General features: G+C 42.0%; 2 protein-coding genes across 3 annotated transcripts; both read left to right on the top strand.

Moving 5' to 3' along the window:
* Positions 1 to 5,514: 5,514 nt before the first annotated feature.
* Positions 5,515 to 11,079, top strand: LOC134620643 (transcription elongation factor A N-terminal and central domain-containing protein). Of its 2 annotated transcripts, XM_063466892.1 has the most exons (3): positions 5,515 to 5,616; positions 5,774 to 6,782; positions 10,982 to 11,079. In XM_063466892.1, exon 2 carries the CDS (start codon positions 5,779 to 5,781, stop codon positions 6,742 to 6,744), a length of 966 nt encoding a protein of 321 aa, XP_063322962.1. In that variant the 5' UTR covers positions 5,515 to 5,616; positions 5,774 to 5,778; the 3' UTR covers positions 6,745 to 6,782; positions 10,982 to 11,079. The 2 variants fall into 2 exon arrangements, with proteins under 2 accessions (XP_063322962.1, XP_063322961.1); XM_063466891.1 differs by lacking the exon at positions 10,982 to 11,079 and having other exon boundaries at positions 5,774 to 8,554.
* A 7-nt stretch (positions 11,080 to 11,086) lies between these two features.
* Positions 11,087 to 16,962, top strand: LOC134620645 (ras-related protein Rab-9A-like). Its single transcript, XM_063466893.1, has 2 exons — positions 11,087 to 11,212; positions 15,170 to 16,962. The coding sequence occupies exon 2, from the start codon at positions 15,249 to 15,251 to the stop codon at positions 15,858 to 15,860; it is 612 nt and encodes a 203-aa protein (XP_063322963.1). The 5' UTR covers positions 11,087 to 11,212; positions 15,170 to 15,248; the 3' UTR covers positions 15,861 to 16,962.
* Positions 16,963 to 17,864: the final 902 nt, after the last annotated feature.

Here is a 17,864-nt window from a genome sequence, read left to right as displayed (position 1 = left end):
ACTGTGTGAGGTGTAAAAGAACAAGGTTAAGGACAATGTTAGCCAACACTAGATGCTTATTTGTGATTGTTGGTGGGCTTCAGAAGTGACACAGGTGAGCTTAGTTGAGACCTATATGAGCATTTTTTCACGAGTCACCAAAATTGTATTTGTTGGGCAGAGAAGTTTGGTTTCTTTTCTCTGCTCAGTTGAAGTTCGACGTCATGTGGTTACTGTGAGTAACATGTGTCATCATCTATCAGACATACTTGCTCTGAATCCCTTAGACTCGTCATTTGGTGTGTGTCTTAAAATTGAGTGTAATTGATGTCACACGCAGCTGAACCAAAGCAAAGAGCAGGACCTCACACCTGTGCACACTTTGAGCCTCAGACCTCCGCTGTGATCACATTACAAAAGTCCAGTGGATGCTGCACAACTGTGAGCAACGTGGGGAGGATGTGGTTATTTGTAACCCGGGCCCACCGGCTGGTGGATTTCCCATAAGGCAGAGCATGCGTCCAGTTGGTGTGTGTGTGTGTGGGAGAGAGAGGAAGGCGGGGGGGGTTCATGGGAAAACAAATGTGATGAATCAATGTGGATAATTATTTGTACAGGGGAGGAAACATATGGTTGAACCCTCAGAGGATCAGAATAGCAAAATCAATGCTAAAATTTTCTCTTTGGTACAAAGGGTTAACAGAGGCAGTTATACAAAAGGAAACAATTTAATGAAACTATTTCAGAGTGTACAGTTTCTGCTATCAAGTGCTGCGTCACATCCCAAGAGACGCTATGAAATTGAGTTGCTTAAAAAAGTACCTTGCACAGCATTGTTTCACCATAATCAAGAAAAGGGTTAGAGTGAGTCTCGTGATTCTGCTTTGACTCCGCTGTTGAGCAAAGCACAAACAAGTCACAATCGTCTGCACTTCCTCATCGCTTCTGATAAAACAGAGGGTTTTTTTTCTTAATCAAATGGGAAAAATATTATGATCAGCAAGAGAAGACATAGCAACTATTCTCTTAGCGGTTTCATGTTTGGGGAGGCTCATTTCCTGCCTCGGGGTTTGCAGGACTCCAAATAAGCACAAGCTAAAAAAAAACATGACACTTTGTCTATACTTTGCCTCTTTATAACATTTATTAACCCCCCCCCCCCCCCCCCCTACTCCTGCCCCTCCCACACACACACACACAAACAGAAGCACCAAAAAAATCTTTGCAGAGCTTCAGACAAAACAGAATGAACCCTGAGGCAGAAGCAAAGAGAAAACAAACAGAATCCAGTCCAGTCATCAGTGATTACCCTCAAGGTAATGACGGATGGGAAGGGTATGATGGGTACGGTACTGCCAGACAAGTCCCTCTCAACACACACACACACACACACACACACACACACACACACACACACACACACACACACACACACACACACACACACACACACACACACACACACACACACACACACACATGACCTGTCAAGAGCATTAAGCATGGATACAAAATAAGAGTTGATTTTGCTCTCACAGCATAAAAAACCCCACAGTCTCTTTCGCATGTGTTTTTACAAAGAGAGATCACATTGATAAATAAAACACATCATTTTCATCATATTTAATAACATCTGAAAGGCAAATCACTCTAATTATAGAGCATTACATGATAAAACTTGTTTCACTTTAAACAAATAGGTAACAATAAATATGCTGCTGTTTGCGGTAAAATTCACATTTTTTTCCTTTGGAATGTCAAAAATGGGAAGAAAACTAAAAAACATTTCCTCTTCCCCCACCGAAAAGTCAGATCAGACTTCTGCCAAGAAAAAGCAAATATGCGTAGCTCTTCCTGTTTTCTAACCTTCTCTCACCCTGTTAAGAACAAGGCTTATTATTGCACTGACACTGGCCGTTTTAACTCAGCAGCATGTGACTGACGATTTCTTATAACACCTTTTCACTTTGTTGTCTTTCACACATGCACTTGGCAGCGTTGGGAGTATTTTCAGGTCGTGGTTGCGGGTGTAGGGACTTACCATGTTGTCATGAATGTCTGACCATGAAAAAGCTGATCACTCTAACAAGAAGGCCTTGCTCCTCCTCAGAATTTCTCAAGCTCAGGGCGGGGTAGTGTGTGTGTGTGTGTGCTCATGCGTACACGCCATCTAGAAGGCGGGGACAACAAAAGCAGGATGTGATACAGCAGGACTCCACTTCCTCATAGGGCTCTGTTCAAACCAGCGCAGTGCAGAGAGCGCCACCTCTCGGCGCTCGGCTGTCACAGCAGCTGCGTGCTGGTAAAATTCCATTCCCACTGATAAGAAAGTGCACAAGTGCAAGCAGGCCGCACTGAAATGACTTGATAAGATGCAAGGTGTCTTGTGACTCTTGTGATGGAAATCAGTTGCATGTGTTTGAGGGTTGAAAATTCAGCAGGTTTAATGTATTTAACCACAGAAAGAGGAGTTTTACATGTGTTCACTGATGGCTCAGCCGGACCCCACCCATCTCAGTCCACACCTCGGAGGGGGTCAACACTCAGGATCCTTCTGCTTGTGTGAAAGGTTGGAGTTTTAGTTCACAAAATGCACTTAACAAAAGAAAGCTCGCTCACAGAACCTCGAATATCCCGCACAGCACATTTCCTCACACGCTCAAAGAAAACTCCTCAAGCCAGAGAAGAAAAGTTAAACATTAACGCTGCTAAAAGCCTCCTGGAAGCTTTAACTTCCATTTGGGGTTTTAAAAGCAGCTCTTTAAACTTGAGAACCAGAAGCTATTATGCGAAGAGACACCGAATCAATTTTCCCTTGAGGCCTCCACTGCTATCGGCCCCAGCTGCGTGAATCTTGAAAGCACATTTTTAATGTAAGATCAGGAGAGTGATGTCACACCAGCAGTTGCATAATGGCGCCCTGCTCGTCTAATTACATTTCATCTGGGCTTTTGTGTGTGAATAATAACATATATGATTTGGCAGGACTATTAAACGTGCATCGGTGAATAAAAAGCTCATTTTGATATAAAGGCAGCTCGTGGTTTCTGTTTATCTCTAATTTATGAATGCAATTCACAGTCAAAGGAGTCTTGGAAGGCTTTACAACTTCTGCCACTGCAGCTATCGCCAAATTTGTTGAAACCAGCACCTCAGATGTGAAAATAATACTTCCTACATGGGCAGAAAAATACATATATTCTCAAGTAACTTATAAAGGGCTGTACAAAAATATTTGTCCTTATATTTAAGATTTTGAAAATGTAGAGGGTTTTATGTTTTGTTTCGTGTGTAAAGGAACTCCTTTTGACATCAGCCTTTGACATTAGCCTTATGTTGCAAGATAAGTCGTTATAATCTTCTCTACAATATCCCCCACACCATTACACCACCAACTGGTTATACAAGCCTGCATGATCCATGCTTTCATGTTATTTACTCCAAATGTGTACTACTATCTGAATGTTGCGTTAGAAATTGAGACAAACCAATCAATCTTCTAATGTCCAATTTTGGTGAGCGTTTGTAAATTGTAGCCTCGGCGACCCTGGGTGTGGTCTTCTGTTACTTCAAGGTTTGATGTGTTGTGCATTCAGATGCCTTGCTGATGGCTGAGGTCAGAATGACCAGACTGCTTTGACCTGATCGAAAGGCAACAGTAACTAAAATAACCACTCATTACAACCAAGGTTGTAATAAGCATCTCTGAATGTAAATGTAAAAAAAAAAAAGCTACAGCAGCAGTAGAACACACCCGGCGCCACTCCTGCCAGCTAAGAACAGAAAACTGAGGCTAAGATTTTCACAAGTTCACCAAGCATTTCTGCTCCAGCGTTTAGAATTTAGCATAAACAACATCCAGCCTCAGTTCAGGCTGCTGGTGTTGGTGTAACGGTGTAGGGGATATTTTCTTGGCATGCCTTTCGACCCTTGAGTACCAACTGAGCCTTATTTAAACACCACAGTCTACTTGAGTGTTGTTGCTGACCATGTTCATGCCGTCATGACCACAGTGTACCATCTTCTGCTGGCTGCTTCCAGCAGGATTAAACACTGTGTCACAAATATCCTTCACAGTCATGAGATCCCAGCGCGATGCAGCACCAATGAGATGTGGTGAAACAGAAGATTCACATCATGGAGCCATGTGCAGCCAACAAATGGATGATGCTATCATGCCGATATGGATCAAAAACTCTAAGGAATGTTTCCAGCAGCTTGTTGAATCTGTGCAACACAGAACTGAGGCTGTTCTGAAGCCAAAAGAGAGTCCAAACCAGTACTAGCAATACAGTTGGGGAGTTTACATTTGGTCTTCTTTGCTCACCATAGAAATGAAAAGCACTAACTCCTTTTCGTTATATTATTTTAGTAGTTAGTATGAGTGTGTTCGGGTGAGTCAGTGCTGCATGTTTGGAAACAAAAAATGATGAAGAATGTGCCGTGCTGTTGGGAAAAAGGGAATAAAGCAGCAAAATAGACAAACTGTCTAAAAAACAAACACAGACTAAATCAGCCTCCCTCATCACTTCAGCAATTTCTGTACACTCCATAAATCCCTAAAGGTATTATTGAATTGTTTTGTCAATATTCAGATATGCTCCCATTCAGACAACATCCAATTAATACATAATCAACCTTTCAGCCATGCAATTAAGCCTGCATTTTTCTCTCATTCACGTCACCGTCGATGGTGTGATTACATCAAACCATGTTCCAGGCTTCCACGAAATACTAACAACTACCTGCGAACTGATACGTCCGCTGGAACTTTTCTGGTCTTAGCTCCACAACCACGAATTATCCTAAACACTCAATCATCTTCTTCCATCACAACATGTAATTGCAGCACAGCTGAAAGACTTGCCTCATCTTGTCACGAGATGTGTTCCACTGAATTCCTGTCTGGAGGTCATTTGGCTGCTTGGATGCAAGAATTACACGTCTCTGCACGCTGAACCAAATATCTTTCATCTCGATCTCAGGAGCTGAAAAGAAGGAACACAAGGCTATAATAATAGCCATTAATGCAACACACATTTGAAATCGAACACTTTGTCTGGACGACACCCTCAGCTCCTCGTGTGGTTTAGCGCAGGTTCATCCACATTTGTTATTGTGGGAAAAACAGGAAAGAGGCGTGAAAATAGACAGAAGTTTGGCCGTGGGAGTAACCTGGAAAATCCAAAAGCACACACCTAAATCCTCACATAAAGCACTAATCCCACAGTACATTTTAGATAAATCACAGACTGACAGCACAGCTGGAAGGCTCTGCTGGGATACTTTCAGATTAAACAGGCCACAGTGTACTCAAAGGATGATTCGGGGATTCAGGGTGACACTTTCATTGCAAAGAGGTTTCATTTGTAATATTGCATTAATCCCTGTTTTTAGTGAAAAAAGATCGCATACATACATATATATATATACATATAGTTCCATTTTAAGAAACTGATGGGAAACTACCTGCACTATCCTCATGAACACATTGACTTTGTGAGGCTACAGCTCCATCTAGAGGTGAATGCTGGCATTTTTCTCCCGTGAAGACACGTTCAACATGGCTGCTCCCATGTAGACGTTTGCTAGGTTCACTGTTAGCAGGAAGAAACTGCAAACCATGAAGGAACTCAGGTAAACACGTGCAAAAGTCTATTTTAATGTGTTGCTAAGTGGTACATACTGCTGTGCTTTCTGGAGAGCAGTGCTTCATTTTGCAGTGAGGGGCAAACATCACCACATTAAGAAAAAAAACATTCATTGTTTCATCTTTGCTTTTGTGTCTTTGCAGCCACGATGGATCCAAAGGAGATGCTCCGCTGTGCTCTTCAGATAGAGAAATTCAGTGCAGACAGAAGCTATGGGAACATCATGACCCTCCTTGGTGACCTCCAGAAGTCTCACGTTACAGCAGAACAGCTGGAAACAACGGACATCGTCAAAGTGCTCTACAGGCTCCTGAAAACCTGCACTGATGACAGCGTGAAGAAGACAGTCAAGAGCTTGCTGTCCAAGTGGAAGAGACAGTACACGAAGGACAGGCAAGGGGTGAAGTGCACAGAGGAGAGTGAGGATCCTGAGCTCCCTGCCGGTGTTTCTTTACCAAAAGAGGCCGTGGGTGGTGCGGTTTTTGCCCAAACATGTGATGGTGGAGAGGGGAATGTTGCAGGAGAACAGTCATCTATGCAGGCTAAACCCAAAGCTCATACTTCTGCTTCATCTCCAGATAACGTGAGAACCAAATGCGTGCAGCTCCTCCTTGCTGCCCTCTGCCCCTCTGCCCCCGATCAGCACAAGGCTGCTGAGTTGGCACGAGACATCGAGCGGCACGTCCACGAACTTCATAAACACAACCAGGTCAAATATAAAGCCTGTGTGAGGAGCAAGGTGGCCAACTTGAGGAATCCCAAAAGCGGCCACCTGCATCAGGGCCTCCTGAGCGGCTCCCTGTCCCCCGAGGCCTTCGCCCGCATGTCTGCGGAGGATATGGCCAGCGCAGAGCTGCGGCAGCTGAGGGAGGAATACTCCTCCCAGGGCGTGAGTGAGAGGCAGCTTCCTCAAGGGATAGAGGGGACGCGGACGGAGAAGATTCGCTGCAAAAGATGCGGGGGGTCAGACTGTAGGGTGACGCAGGTGTCCAGAGGGGTTCTGTTCTTGCCTGCGTGGGTGAGGCAGGGCGGCCCAGACGAGGATGCAATGACCTTTGTGACCTGCAGCGGGTGTGGCCAGCAGTGGTACCACAGCAGCTGGGTCTGCCTCTGAATCCACATGGAGATACATGACTAAGCAGCTAAGAGCAGGTTAACTGATAATAAAAATAACAGATTTTTAACCATTCTGCACAACAGTCATGCTGTGTAGAACTTTCATTAATGATTTACTTTCTTATTTTCGACATCTATGGAGTTAAAAATGTTCAAAAATCTGGAACATGACCTTCTTAGATTCCTAGCTCAGATACTCAGTGTTGCTAGTTTTGAAATAATACATTTTGAAGGCTTTTCTTTACACATTTACATAATACATTGACTTAAACTGCCATTGTTGCAGATGAATCGCCAGCCATTTAGTTGATTGGTTGTTTCAGCTGTTCTGCCCACTGTAAAATTGCACTTGTTTGAGTTGGTTTTCCAAGTTTCACCCCTAGTACATAATTTGGTATTATAAAGGCTTTCCTGTGACCAGTTAAATGGTTTGAGTGTTATAAACTCAGCTCTGAAACAGGAGGATTGGTCACATGGGATGCAGAGTGGAAACTTTCCTGCAGGATGAAGTGCATACTTGTGGTTTAAACCAGATTTTTTCCCATAGGATTTGTGCTTTGTCTTTCATGCATTGACCACTAAAACCCACAGCTGAAAGCCTAAACTGTATCTTTACTGGCTGAAATGCCAAGTCATTGCAGTCTCCGACTGAAACCATGGGTTTTCAAGAAGTAGCTGTCGTCATCTTCTTCCCGCTGAATCATTTCCTGTGTCTCCACTCTCTGTAATATCCCTTCATTTTATTTCTACTTACAGTAGCTCATTTAACTGCTTTTACTGGCCGCTCTCTCTTACATTACTGATCTAAAGATCCATTAATGCCTTTAAAACATGCCTCTGCTCTACAATATCCCATTCATTTGTGGCAAACTGAATCCAGCAGATGAGACATGTGACCCCCGAAGTACTCTGAGCATGTGAGCCAGTAATCTGCCCTCCCCAGCAGCCGCATGGGCGGATATCTCATGGTGCTCCAGCCAGCGTGGCACAATGACTCACATACACGTCACTGTGATGTCACATGAAGCAGTCTTTTTTTGTGTGTGAAGATATTACAGAGAAAATCACTTATTTTTATCCTCAGCTGTTCTTCCTGCGTCATTATTTATGTCACGTCCTGGCCCATTGCAGCTTTTCTGATCTTTGCAGCAGACTCATTCCAGGATGGCCGAAGGTAAAATGGCCAAATATGAAAAAAAAACAACAACATATCTTTCCAGTAAGTGTTTGGTATCTCAACACTGGTGCATTTGTCTGTATTCCATCTCCTCTCATGTGCTCCTTATCTTTTTAGTAGATAAGGAGCATTTTAGTGACATGGCCTGTCAGATTGATGCTCTGCAGCCACATACAGCTGTGATGAGAAGTTTACATCCGCTCATCAAGGGCATGACTGTGATGCTAGTTTTGGGCTTTTAATGATTTCTTTGAGCTGTTTTGTTTTAAGGTTGGAATGATTGTACGGAATCCATTTTTAATTACTCTAAAGAACAGTCATTTTAATATTTTAATAGGTGGTGCTGTAGGTTCTACAATGTCTTAACAAAGCTAAGGCCTATTAACTCCTCATTAGGGATTATGATTGGGTACAGCAGGGAGTTTATCTTTGCAGCATAAAAAGGATTTGTTTGACAGCACTCATTGGACTGACTCAGAATACTCAGAACAAGTATGTGCGGTGTGCTGAACGGATAATTGGAGGTGAGCTTCCCTCCCTCCAAGACATCTACAGGAAGCGGTGCCTGAGGAAAGCGGGGAGGATCATCAAGGACTCCAGTCACCCCAGCCATAAACTGTTCAGACTACTACCATCAGGAAGGAGGTTCTGCAGCATCCGGTCCCGTACCAGCAGACTGAGAGACAGCTTTTTCCATCAGGCCATCAGACTGCTGAACACTTCATAGACACCTCACCCTCATTACTGGAACTTCAACATTATTCACTCCATACTGTATATAAATACCACTGTTTTGCACATACCAACCTCTGTATATTTTATATATCTTATTTTATTGTTTACTTTATTTCATTTGTAAAACATGTATAAAACATGTATATACATACTATATACACACTCAAACACACACACGTAGAAAAACATATTTAGTATACACATTCAGTAATGTATATATCTTTACATATTGTACATATATTTATTACTTTTTAGATTAGCCATTTTTATATTTTGCTTGTTTTACATTATTGTATTTTGCACAACTCTGTTGCTTGTGAAGCTCGCACACAAGAATTTCACTCACATGTACTGTACCAGTGTACCTGCACATGTGATGTGACAATAAAAGTGATTTGATTTGATTTGATTTGACAATTGGAAAATTCAAGGAACTCACTGAAGAGACCTGTAGATTTACATAAGTTGGAGTGGCAGCTGTTGGCGAGATAGTTGACTGCTGTCTTGTAGCAAGAAGGTCTTGGGTTTGAATCAAACATTTTTCTGTGTAGAGTTTGCATGTTCTCCCCAAGTCTGCTTGGATTCTCTCTGGTTACTCCGGCTTCCTCCCACAGTCCAGTTAGTGGGGTTAGGTTAACTGATGAGTCTAAATTGCACGTAGGTGTGAATGTGAGTGTGAATGGTTGTCTGTCTCTGTGTTAGCCCTGCGACAGACCGGCAACCTGTCCAGGGTGTACCCTGCCTCTAGTCCTATGGTAACTGGGATAGGTTTCAGCCCTCCTGGTTCCCTGAATTGGTTAGAAGGAAGAGAATGGATGGATACGCAAGTTGGTAAGGTCTCTTGGAGCCATTTCTAAGCAACTGCAGATTCCATAATTGTCAGTTCAAACAATTGTACAGATGTGTCACCATTGGAAGAAGAACCAGAATGTCAGATTTGTTAGGATGAAATTGGTTAGGATATTCCAGAACAACCCAGGAACCACCAAGGCTTAAGCCTGAAATGAACTGGAAAATCCTGGAATACCAGTGTCACTGTCTAAGGTAAAGTGAGTTCTATCCCCTGGTCCAAAGTTGACACTTTTAAGGTCAAATGAAATTTAACAGTTGCTCACATAGACAAGCCCAATGCCAATGATGTATGTTTTGAGGAGTTAAGGTGAGGCTCTCAAACCTAAGAACACTGCACTAGCTGTCAAGCATGGTGGTGGCAGCATCATGTTCTATACAGCACAAGGTGGATGCAATAATGAAGAAGGAGGATTACCTCCAAATTCTTCAAGTTAACCTCAAATTGGAACTTGGACACAGTTGGGTGTTTCAGCAGGACAATAATCCCAAACACACATCAAGTTGATCAATTTTCGCTTTGAAATTGATAGAGCAGGCTAACATTAATCTTAGGTCTTCTCAAAGTCCTGACCTCAGTCCTACAAATGTGTGGACTATGACTAAAAGCCAGTACTGTGCAAGGAAACCAACCAATTTAAATAAACTCCACTCTTCTGGGAAGAATTATTAATAAAATATACAGAATTATACACAAAGCTTGTTGATGGCTATGAAAAGCATCTGGTTGAAGTACAACTTGCAAAGCAACATTTACCAAATATGAGTGTGTGGGTTTATATATTTGAGCCTGTATGTATACTTTTGACCCTGTGTGGATTAGAGAAAATCCAAAATAAAGTTGAACTTTTGCACCCAGTTTTAGTTTTCTAAAGTCATCAAAGACGTGTGTTGTACAATCATTCAACAGCCCCATAAATGATTAAAAGCCCAGAATGGCCATGGGACTCATGCCCATGAAGAGTGTATGTAAACTTCTTACCACAGCTGTACCTACTTTCCTTCTCGTACATATTTGCAAAACACTAGTCTGAGCTCTTTACTTCTGCAGACGTATAAACCTACAGAGGTGCATAAATGTTTAATATTTGCACTTGTTGTTGTAGTGCAGGAGGGATAGTGTAGCAGGGTGTGGATTATGATCCCTTCAAACAATTCATATCTGCTTAAAACCTCTTAATACAAGCTATGTCATAGTGATGGTTTATAGAGGCCTGAAGTAGTAAACGTGCATTTCCCAAAACAAAAGCAGGACAAACAGACAGATAAAAATAACAGATAACAGAGTGATAAAAATATGATAAAAATATTAATATAATTCAATAAAACTGAAATCTTTGACTTTGTTATACTTTCTGTCATTTTCTGGCTTATTCTGGAACACTGTGGAGGATCGCAGTGTCTATTTCAAACCTGCACACACGAACAGCAGGTTATATTGCCAACTGTATATTTCACTTTCATTTCTTCACAGTGAGAAACCCACATTAGACGGTGGATGCGTCGGTTTGATCCAGGAACGCGCTTGGTGACAAGAGGCGTGACAGCCCCTGCCGGGTCATATGAGCGTCATCCGCAGCTGCGGGGCCAGAGAGCAGCGGCAGGGACACCGCAGCGCCATGTCACCGGCTATCAGCAGCGGCCCACCGGGGAAAACGGGAGGAATTTAACCGCTAGAATCCAGCACCGATTGGCACATCGACAGGTACGGTTACCGAAATGCGAAAAGTCCAATTTCAACCGCGAAAATACCAACTTTCTGTGGGTTTAATTGGATTAGGAAAGTCGCGAATGTGCAACTACCAGCGCGCCCATTATCGGACAACAACAGTTTTAGGAGAAGCTTCCATTATCGGACAAGCTCAGACTTCTCTTTAAAAGGATTTGTCTCCAGATTTTGACGTCGACTAAATACGCGTAACAATAATTACATTTTCATACGTCATACGTCATGTGCGCTGATTCTGCAGTGATGGACACCTAATTTGAAAGCAAACTTAGAGTTTATGGCTATGTTTCATCGAGGTGTTTCCTTTAACTGTTTTAATGCTGTTTTGTCAGCATGTGTTTTGCGTAAGTGGTGCAAATGACAACATTATTCAAAATAATAATAACAATAATAATAATAATAATAATAACAATAATAATAATAATAACAATAATAATAATAATAATAATAAAAAGAAACTATGAAAAACATAAGCGTTACCCGAGGTTTCCTGTGTGTCCGAAATGGATCTAGTGCGTGTTTGCCAGCTGGAAACCCCAAAAATGCTGACTCTGTGCTGTCATTGTAATGTAGTAACTTATAGTGCAAACGCTTCCTGTGCCTCTCACGGCGAAGTTTACAGCCTACACACAGCCAGCTTTCTGAGAGGGCTTAACTGGTATCACATGTGGCTGCAGCTGTTTCAGCTCTTCGTGTTGTTTGGATAAGAAATACTGTCAATTATTAGCTCTCCCTCAGCTGAGGTGTGTCACCTGAACGACCTGTGCTGCCATGACTCATGGCTGATGATTACCCTGCTGACTGAGCATAATGGCTGCTGCTTTGATTTGAAGATGCAGGATACAATGTTGTTTTATTTTGAAGGGTCAGAAGTGCAACATTTGGAGGAAACGCACATTTTTATGGAGGGAAAAATAAAGATGCACACAGAGACACAGACGCATAGCAGCCCTCTCTCCAAATTGTATCCTGCTGAATGAAGCACATGACTCTTGAGTGAGTCACTGTGTGTGTGTGTGTGTGGGTGGGTGGGTGTGTGTGTGTGTGGGGGGGGTTCTTTCCCGTTTCTTTTTTCTGCTGCATTGCTGCTTTTAGAACTGTTACAGGTTCTTTGAGCAGCTCTGTGCTTAAAGTTTTAATTGCAAAGACATTATTTACCCCACTTTGGTCCTTCAGCCCATTTTTCACTGCCGGTGCATGTGACTGCAACTCAAACTTTCCTATGGTGCAGTGGGTTTAGTCTGTTCTTCCCCTAAACTGTTGCAGACAGCACGTGATTTTTACATGTAGGACATATTATATAACAATGCTCAGAAACGTGTCTGAGCAATAACTTAAAGTCACAGTCATGGTTATTTAGAGCCGTTAGCAAGCACCGTCACCTGGAAGCAGCATCATGGACATGTGGAACAGCCGCTATCGTGGGCTGTTTTGGTTCCTTTACTTCACCCCCCTGCGTGGAGAAGACAGAAGTCACAATAGACTTTGTAGTGAAGTGAAACTGAGCGTTAAACCAGTCAAAACCACCCACTTTTTCCACTTTATGTGTCTCATGTGTGCTTTTTGAAATCTGAAATGTTTCTCTTTGCTCCTTTGCTCCTGTAGTCTCTGCAGTGGTTGAACTACCATATTTGTTCTCTTGACAGTCAAAGGATCAAAATCCTGCAGAAAACTACAAATGATAATTAGTGTACTTTTAGAATAATCAAACAAAATGGTAACATTGCAAAAAGGTTTTGAGGGCCGTTCCTTTCAATATATTCTGAGCAGAGACTGTATTACGCTGAAGGAGTGGTTCAGCCACTGAAACCCACTGCATGCATGACATCAAAAGTATAACATAAGGACTTGTACCTGTGTGTGAGTAATGCGGCGGTGCAGTCTCACCGTGGCTGTGATAGATGAGGTGATCGTGTTCGTGTAACAAAACCGCTAGATTGCCCACGTTTGCCTCAGAGATGATCCTGAAGCGGCATGAAAAGTATGCCAGTGTGTGGGACAGGATTAAATTTACACTTAAATCCTCATTAGGCTGTTTTTTTTTTTTTTTTTTCTTTGCCGCTGAGCCTTAGTGGGTTAAACCCTTGGCCACTTCACGATCTGCGACTCTCTGTCTGTCTTACAGGCAGCTGATGCTGAAGTGATCGCTGTGCAGACGTAACGGTGGGGAAAAGTCATTCACAAAACTCATTCTTGTGAATGACTCACCAGTCCTGTGATCGGTGTCCATGTGATGTTTAGCAGGGGTCATTTCATGCACAACATATTACACATGGTATAGTAGCAAGTGTATTTGTTGCATAGAGTAATGAGGGGGCTGTGGTGGTTTAATAGGATTAGCTAGTCTACTGACTTGAATCAGATGTTCACGTGGTCGAAGTTGGAAATCATGCAAATAATACTTGAAGGCCACAAATGAACTTGGAGAAGTTTTATCGATCCATTTTCTTCCACTTATCCGATTCAGGGTTGTGGTAGGAGTCTGCTCCGGCTGTGATACGTAGGCCCCGGGCAGGTTGTCAGTCTGTCACAGATCTAACCACTGTCATGATCATATCCACACCTACAGCCAGTTTAGAGTCACCAGTTAGTCTAACGTGATTGTCTTCGGACTGTGGGAGGAAGCCACAGTACTCAGAGAGAACCCACACAGAAAGGCCACAGATGATGGATTTGAACCCAGGACCTTCCTTTGTTGTGACCGTGCAACCCACAGTTCATCTGATCTCAAAGTATTTGTAAAGCAACGTGTCAATGTGTGGAAAATGCTCATACAAAAAAACAAAGAAAGCAAATTTGACAAATTTTCCTTTTCCTTTGGTTCAGTTGCTGTTTCCAGATAGCTCATATGTGCATCGATGTATCGACAATATTCTCTTATTTGCGGGATTGATAGTGTTTAATCCAACAGCAGTAACCCAAGTTTTTTTTGTGTGAGATTCACCTTTTGTTCTTAAATAATTGAACTGCAAGTTTATTTCCTTGATTATTTAAAGAACTCTAGTCTTGATTAGAAAACTGTAAAAGTGCAATGCCTGTTAGCATTTTTCACATATGACTTCTTTTACATCTAAATTTCACAAAACTCGAATCTATGATGGGCAGCCAGTCAGAACAAGAGGACACAGAAGATGAACTGAGAGGCTGCTCCAAGCCCCTATATCAGATAAATGAGGATTATTCTGAACGCTGAAATCATGCAAAGCTACTTTAGTAGAATCCAAGAATAAAAATATGAAATAATTTCAATAGTTCCTGTTTAAACATAAATTGTGCAGCCTAAAATGCCAACTAATGTCATTGGCAGTATTGTTTAGCACAAGGTCACTAACTGGAAGTGTTTTGAACCTTGCAGCGTGTTGTGGGGCAAACAACCACACCCTGCAGGTAGCCTCATCCTTCCTCATTCTCGTGCTTCCTCATAATTCTTACCTTTATTTACTTTTTAGCAGAATGGCTACTTGAACACAATGTTTCTGAAGCACATTCAATAACATACTTTTGTAACTATGACCTTAAATTAAGGTATTTTGCCTCCGCCTGCTGTTGGAGCTACATTGTGTACCCCACATTTGCACATATATACTGGTAGAGTACTAATACTCCAGTGCAGAGCCGAACTAATTAGTCTGTTTGTCTCATTTTTGTATCATTGTGCAGTGCTGTGAAATTTTCTCTAGGAAAATGGGGCAGCGTTTTACTGAATTCATGAAAACATACATGCGATTACAGTAGATGAGGCAAAAACAGAACATGTGCAATTCCAACCAGCTTGAGGGTGAATATTTGGTATGACCACCTTTATTCATCATGTTACCATGAACATTTGGAACTTAAGTAAAATAAAGAAATCTGTTTTTATTTTCTTTTGTTTGAACATTTCCATATTTAAAACTATTCTTTGAGTTGATCGTGACTTTTTTTCCTCTCCAGGTCAAACTGCTTCCTTCATCGTTCAGCCGTCCCATGCGGTCTCCCTGCTCAGAGTAGTCAGTCCAAAGCACCAGGCTTCATGATGTCCAAATCCGCTCTCTTAAAGGTGATCCTTCTGGGTGACGGTGGCGTGGGCAAATCGTCACTCATGAACCGATACGTCACCAACAAGTTCGACTCGCACCTTTTCCACACCATAGGCGTGGAGTTCCTGAACAAAGAGCTGGAGGTGGACGGGCGCCGCGTCACCCTGCAGATCTGGGACACGGCGGGTCAGGAGCGTTTCCGCAGCCTCCGCACGCCGTTCTACCGCGGCTCCGACTGCTGCCTGCTCACCTTCAGCCTGGACGACGGACAGAGTTTCCAAAACCTGGCAAACTGGAAGAAGGAGTTTACTTACTATGCTGACATAAAGGACCCCGACAGCTTCCCCTTTGTGGTGCTGGGAAACAAACTGGATATTCCTGAGCGTCAGGTGTCCGGGGAGGACGCTCGAAAGTGGTGTCGCGAAAACGGCGGACACCCGTACTTTGAGACGAGCGCCAAGGATGCTACGAATGTAGTGTTGGCCTTTGAGGAGGCAGTGCGTCGCATTCAGGCGACAGATGACAGAGATGGTCACCTCATCAACACTGACACCAACACGGTGGACTTGCAGAGGAAGAGTCAGGCTCAGAACAGCTGCTGCTGAGCTCAGCCTTCAGTGTGTGATTAGAAGTGAGCGAGCAGGAGATCATGTGATACTCCTGCAGAGGGCACACGAGGGGTGTGTTTTCTGCAGAGAATGGGAACTGGCGGTGGCTCAGCAGCTCCTCTACAACACAGCCTGTGACGTCCTCGGCTAGAGTCTTGATGCAAATCAGCAGTTTTGTGCAGTTATTCATGATTTTTACACGTTATGATCTCGCTTACATTTAGTCCCTCACAGAAACAAATTGAATCATTAACATTTCTCATTTGGATGTTTCGATTTATAAATTGTGAATAACTCAAATGGGTTTTCAATTTATTAAAAAAAAGAAAGAAAACAAGCGAAATTATGTCACCTCTAAACCACTAAACACAGGATTTCCACCACAGTTGGTGTTTCAGACTCGCTGATGGTTTTCATGTCACTGATGGAGCTGCGTCTGGAAGCCACAGAAAGTCCTTTACGATTGTTTTTGCACACCGAAGGAGATACTGCGCTCAATATGAAGGAGTAAAACTTAAGCTACAAAATGGCTTTTACAGCAGTTTAATACTAATTATCCTTAAACAGACCTGCAAGTCAGATGCATACCTCTCAGAAAACAACCTAAATTTAAAGCTAGTAATGTTTTTGCCTTAGAAACACACGACACACCTTCTTTTCCATCTATATAAACACATAAATGGATGTAAACTAAATGATATTATTTTCTATTTTGGCAGCATAATAATGCCAAACCAGAGATTTTCAAAATGTTGCTAGCTGGAGTTAATGTTTTGTGTTTATTAGTATTTATTCATCAGCTATTGTAATGCTTAAATTACTGTAATTATGGTTAAAGGAGTTTGTGTTTTTTAAACTGATAATAAAACAGAACCCAAAACTGGAGAAACACCTGTTATCTGTACGGTTCACTTGTGTTGCAGTACCATTGTAATCCACAAGGTGGTTCCCCTGTGTCAGAAAATGGTGAGATCGTTCCAGCGTCACACTATTCTTTTGATATTGAAGAGGAGGAGGTCCTGTATGTTAGCATTAGACCTCAGATGTGTTAGAAATTAGGCTGAATGTTAGGAGAGCTCTTCTTGGACTCTAAATAATATTCATTAAATAATAAAAAATGTTTTGCTTCCATAACAGCTGCAGCAATTTTAGTAGAACATGAGTGAAAACACCTGTGTGGGCAGACTGAGTTTGTGTGGCGTCTTTCAGTTTCTTTATAGTCTGGAACCGTAGGTGTTCAGTACTTTCACAGCTCAAATATTTAGAATCACATGCTTGCCTGAACAAAAATGATCATATCTGCTAATTTCCTTTGGCATTCTGAGAAAGAAACATCTACTTTTCTCTTCCCGTGACACAGAAGGTGGCAGCAGCATACAATTATCTCAGCTGGAATTACCTGTGATTTCAGAAATGACTTGTTCTTTTTGTCCTGCTGGCGAAGCTGCCAAGCTCATGAATCATGTAGGATTTTTATACTCTGGAAATGACTTCAAAGATTCAGCTAATCTAACGTTTTAATTTGATGTATGCATTTGCTAGCTAGAATAATAGACAAACAGGTGTTACTAATGCTATTTGGCACAGTCTTAATTAATGTAATTATTAACGCTTGTGTTTATCTACTATTTTAGATCAAAAAGGCTACTATGCAAATGATTGTTTTAATTAGAGCTAAAATGTTTAGATAGATCACTATTGAAGCTTCTTCATGCCACTTGAAAAATAAATAATTAGATAAAATGTATTTATTTACCATGCAGCCAAGTCAAAATTTCAGGTTACTGACTTAAAATTTTGAGATGATCTGATTATTTATCCATTGGAACAAGCTTCCATAGATAACTGCTTAGTCAGTGAACAGAAGATTAATTTCTATGCCAAGGCATGATCCGAAGAGGAAGTATTAAGTGTTCAATGCCATTTGTTTGCCATCACGATAACACAAAAAATACCAGGATGAACTTGGAAAGTTTAAATGATCAGTAAAAATGATTAAAT

Source organism: Pelmatolapia mariae, linkage group LG23 (assembly GCF_036321145.2).
Source record: "Pelmatolapia mariae isolate MD_Pm_ZW linkage group LG23, Pm_UMD_F_2, whole genome shotgun sequence".
NCBI lineage: Eukaryota > Metazoa > Chordata > Actinopteri > Cichliformes > Cichlidae > Pelmatolapia > Pelmatolapia mariae.
This window is presented reverse-complemented; position numbering and strand designations above follow the sequence as displayed.

Bases quoted from the DNA above. Each gene is read 5' to 3' on its own strand.
- LOC134620643 (XM_063466892.1), top strand. From the start codon at position 5,779: ATGGATCCAAAGGAGATGCTCCGCTGTGCTCTTCAGATAGAGAAATTC.
- LOC134620645 (XM_063466893.1), top strand. From the start codon at position 15,249: ATGATGTCCAAATCCGCTCTCTTAAAGGTGATCCTTCTGGGTGACGGT.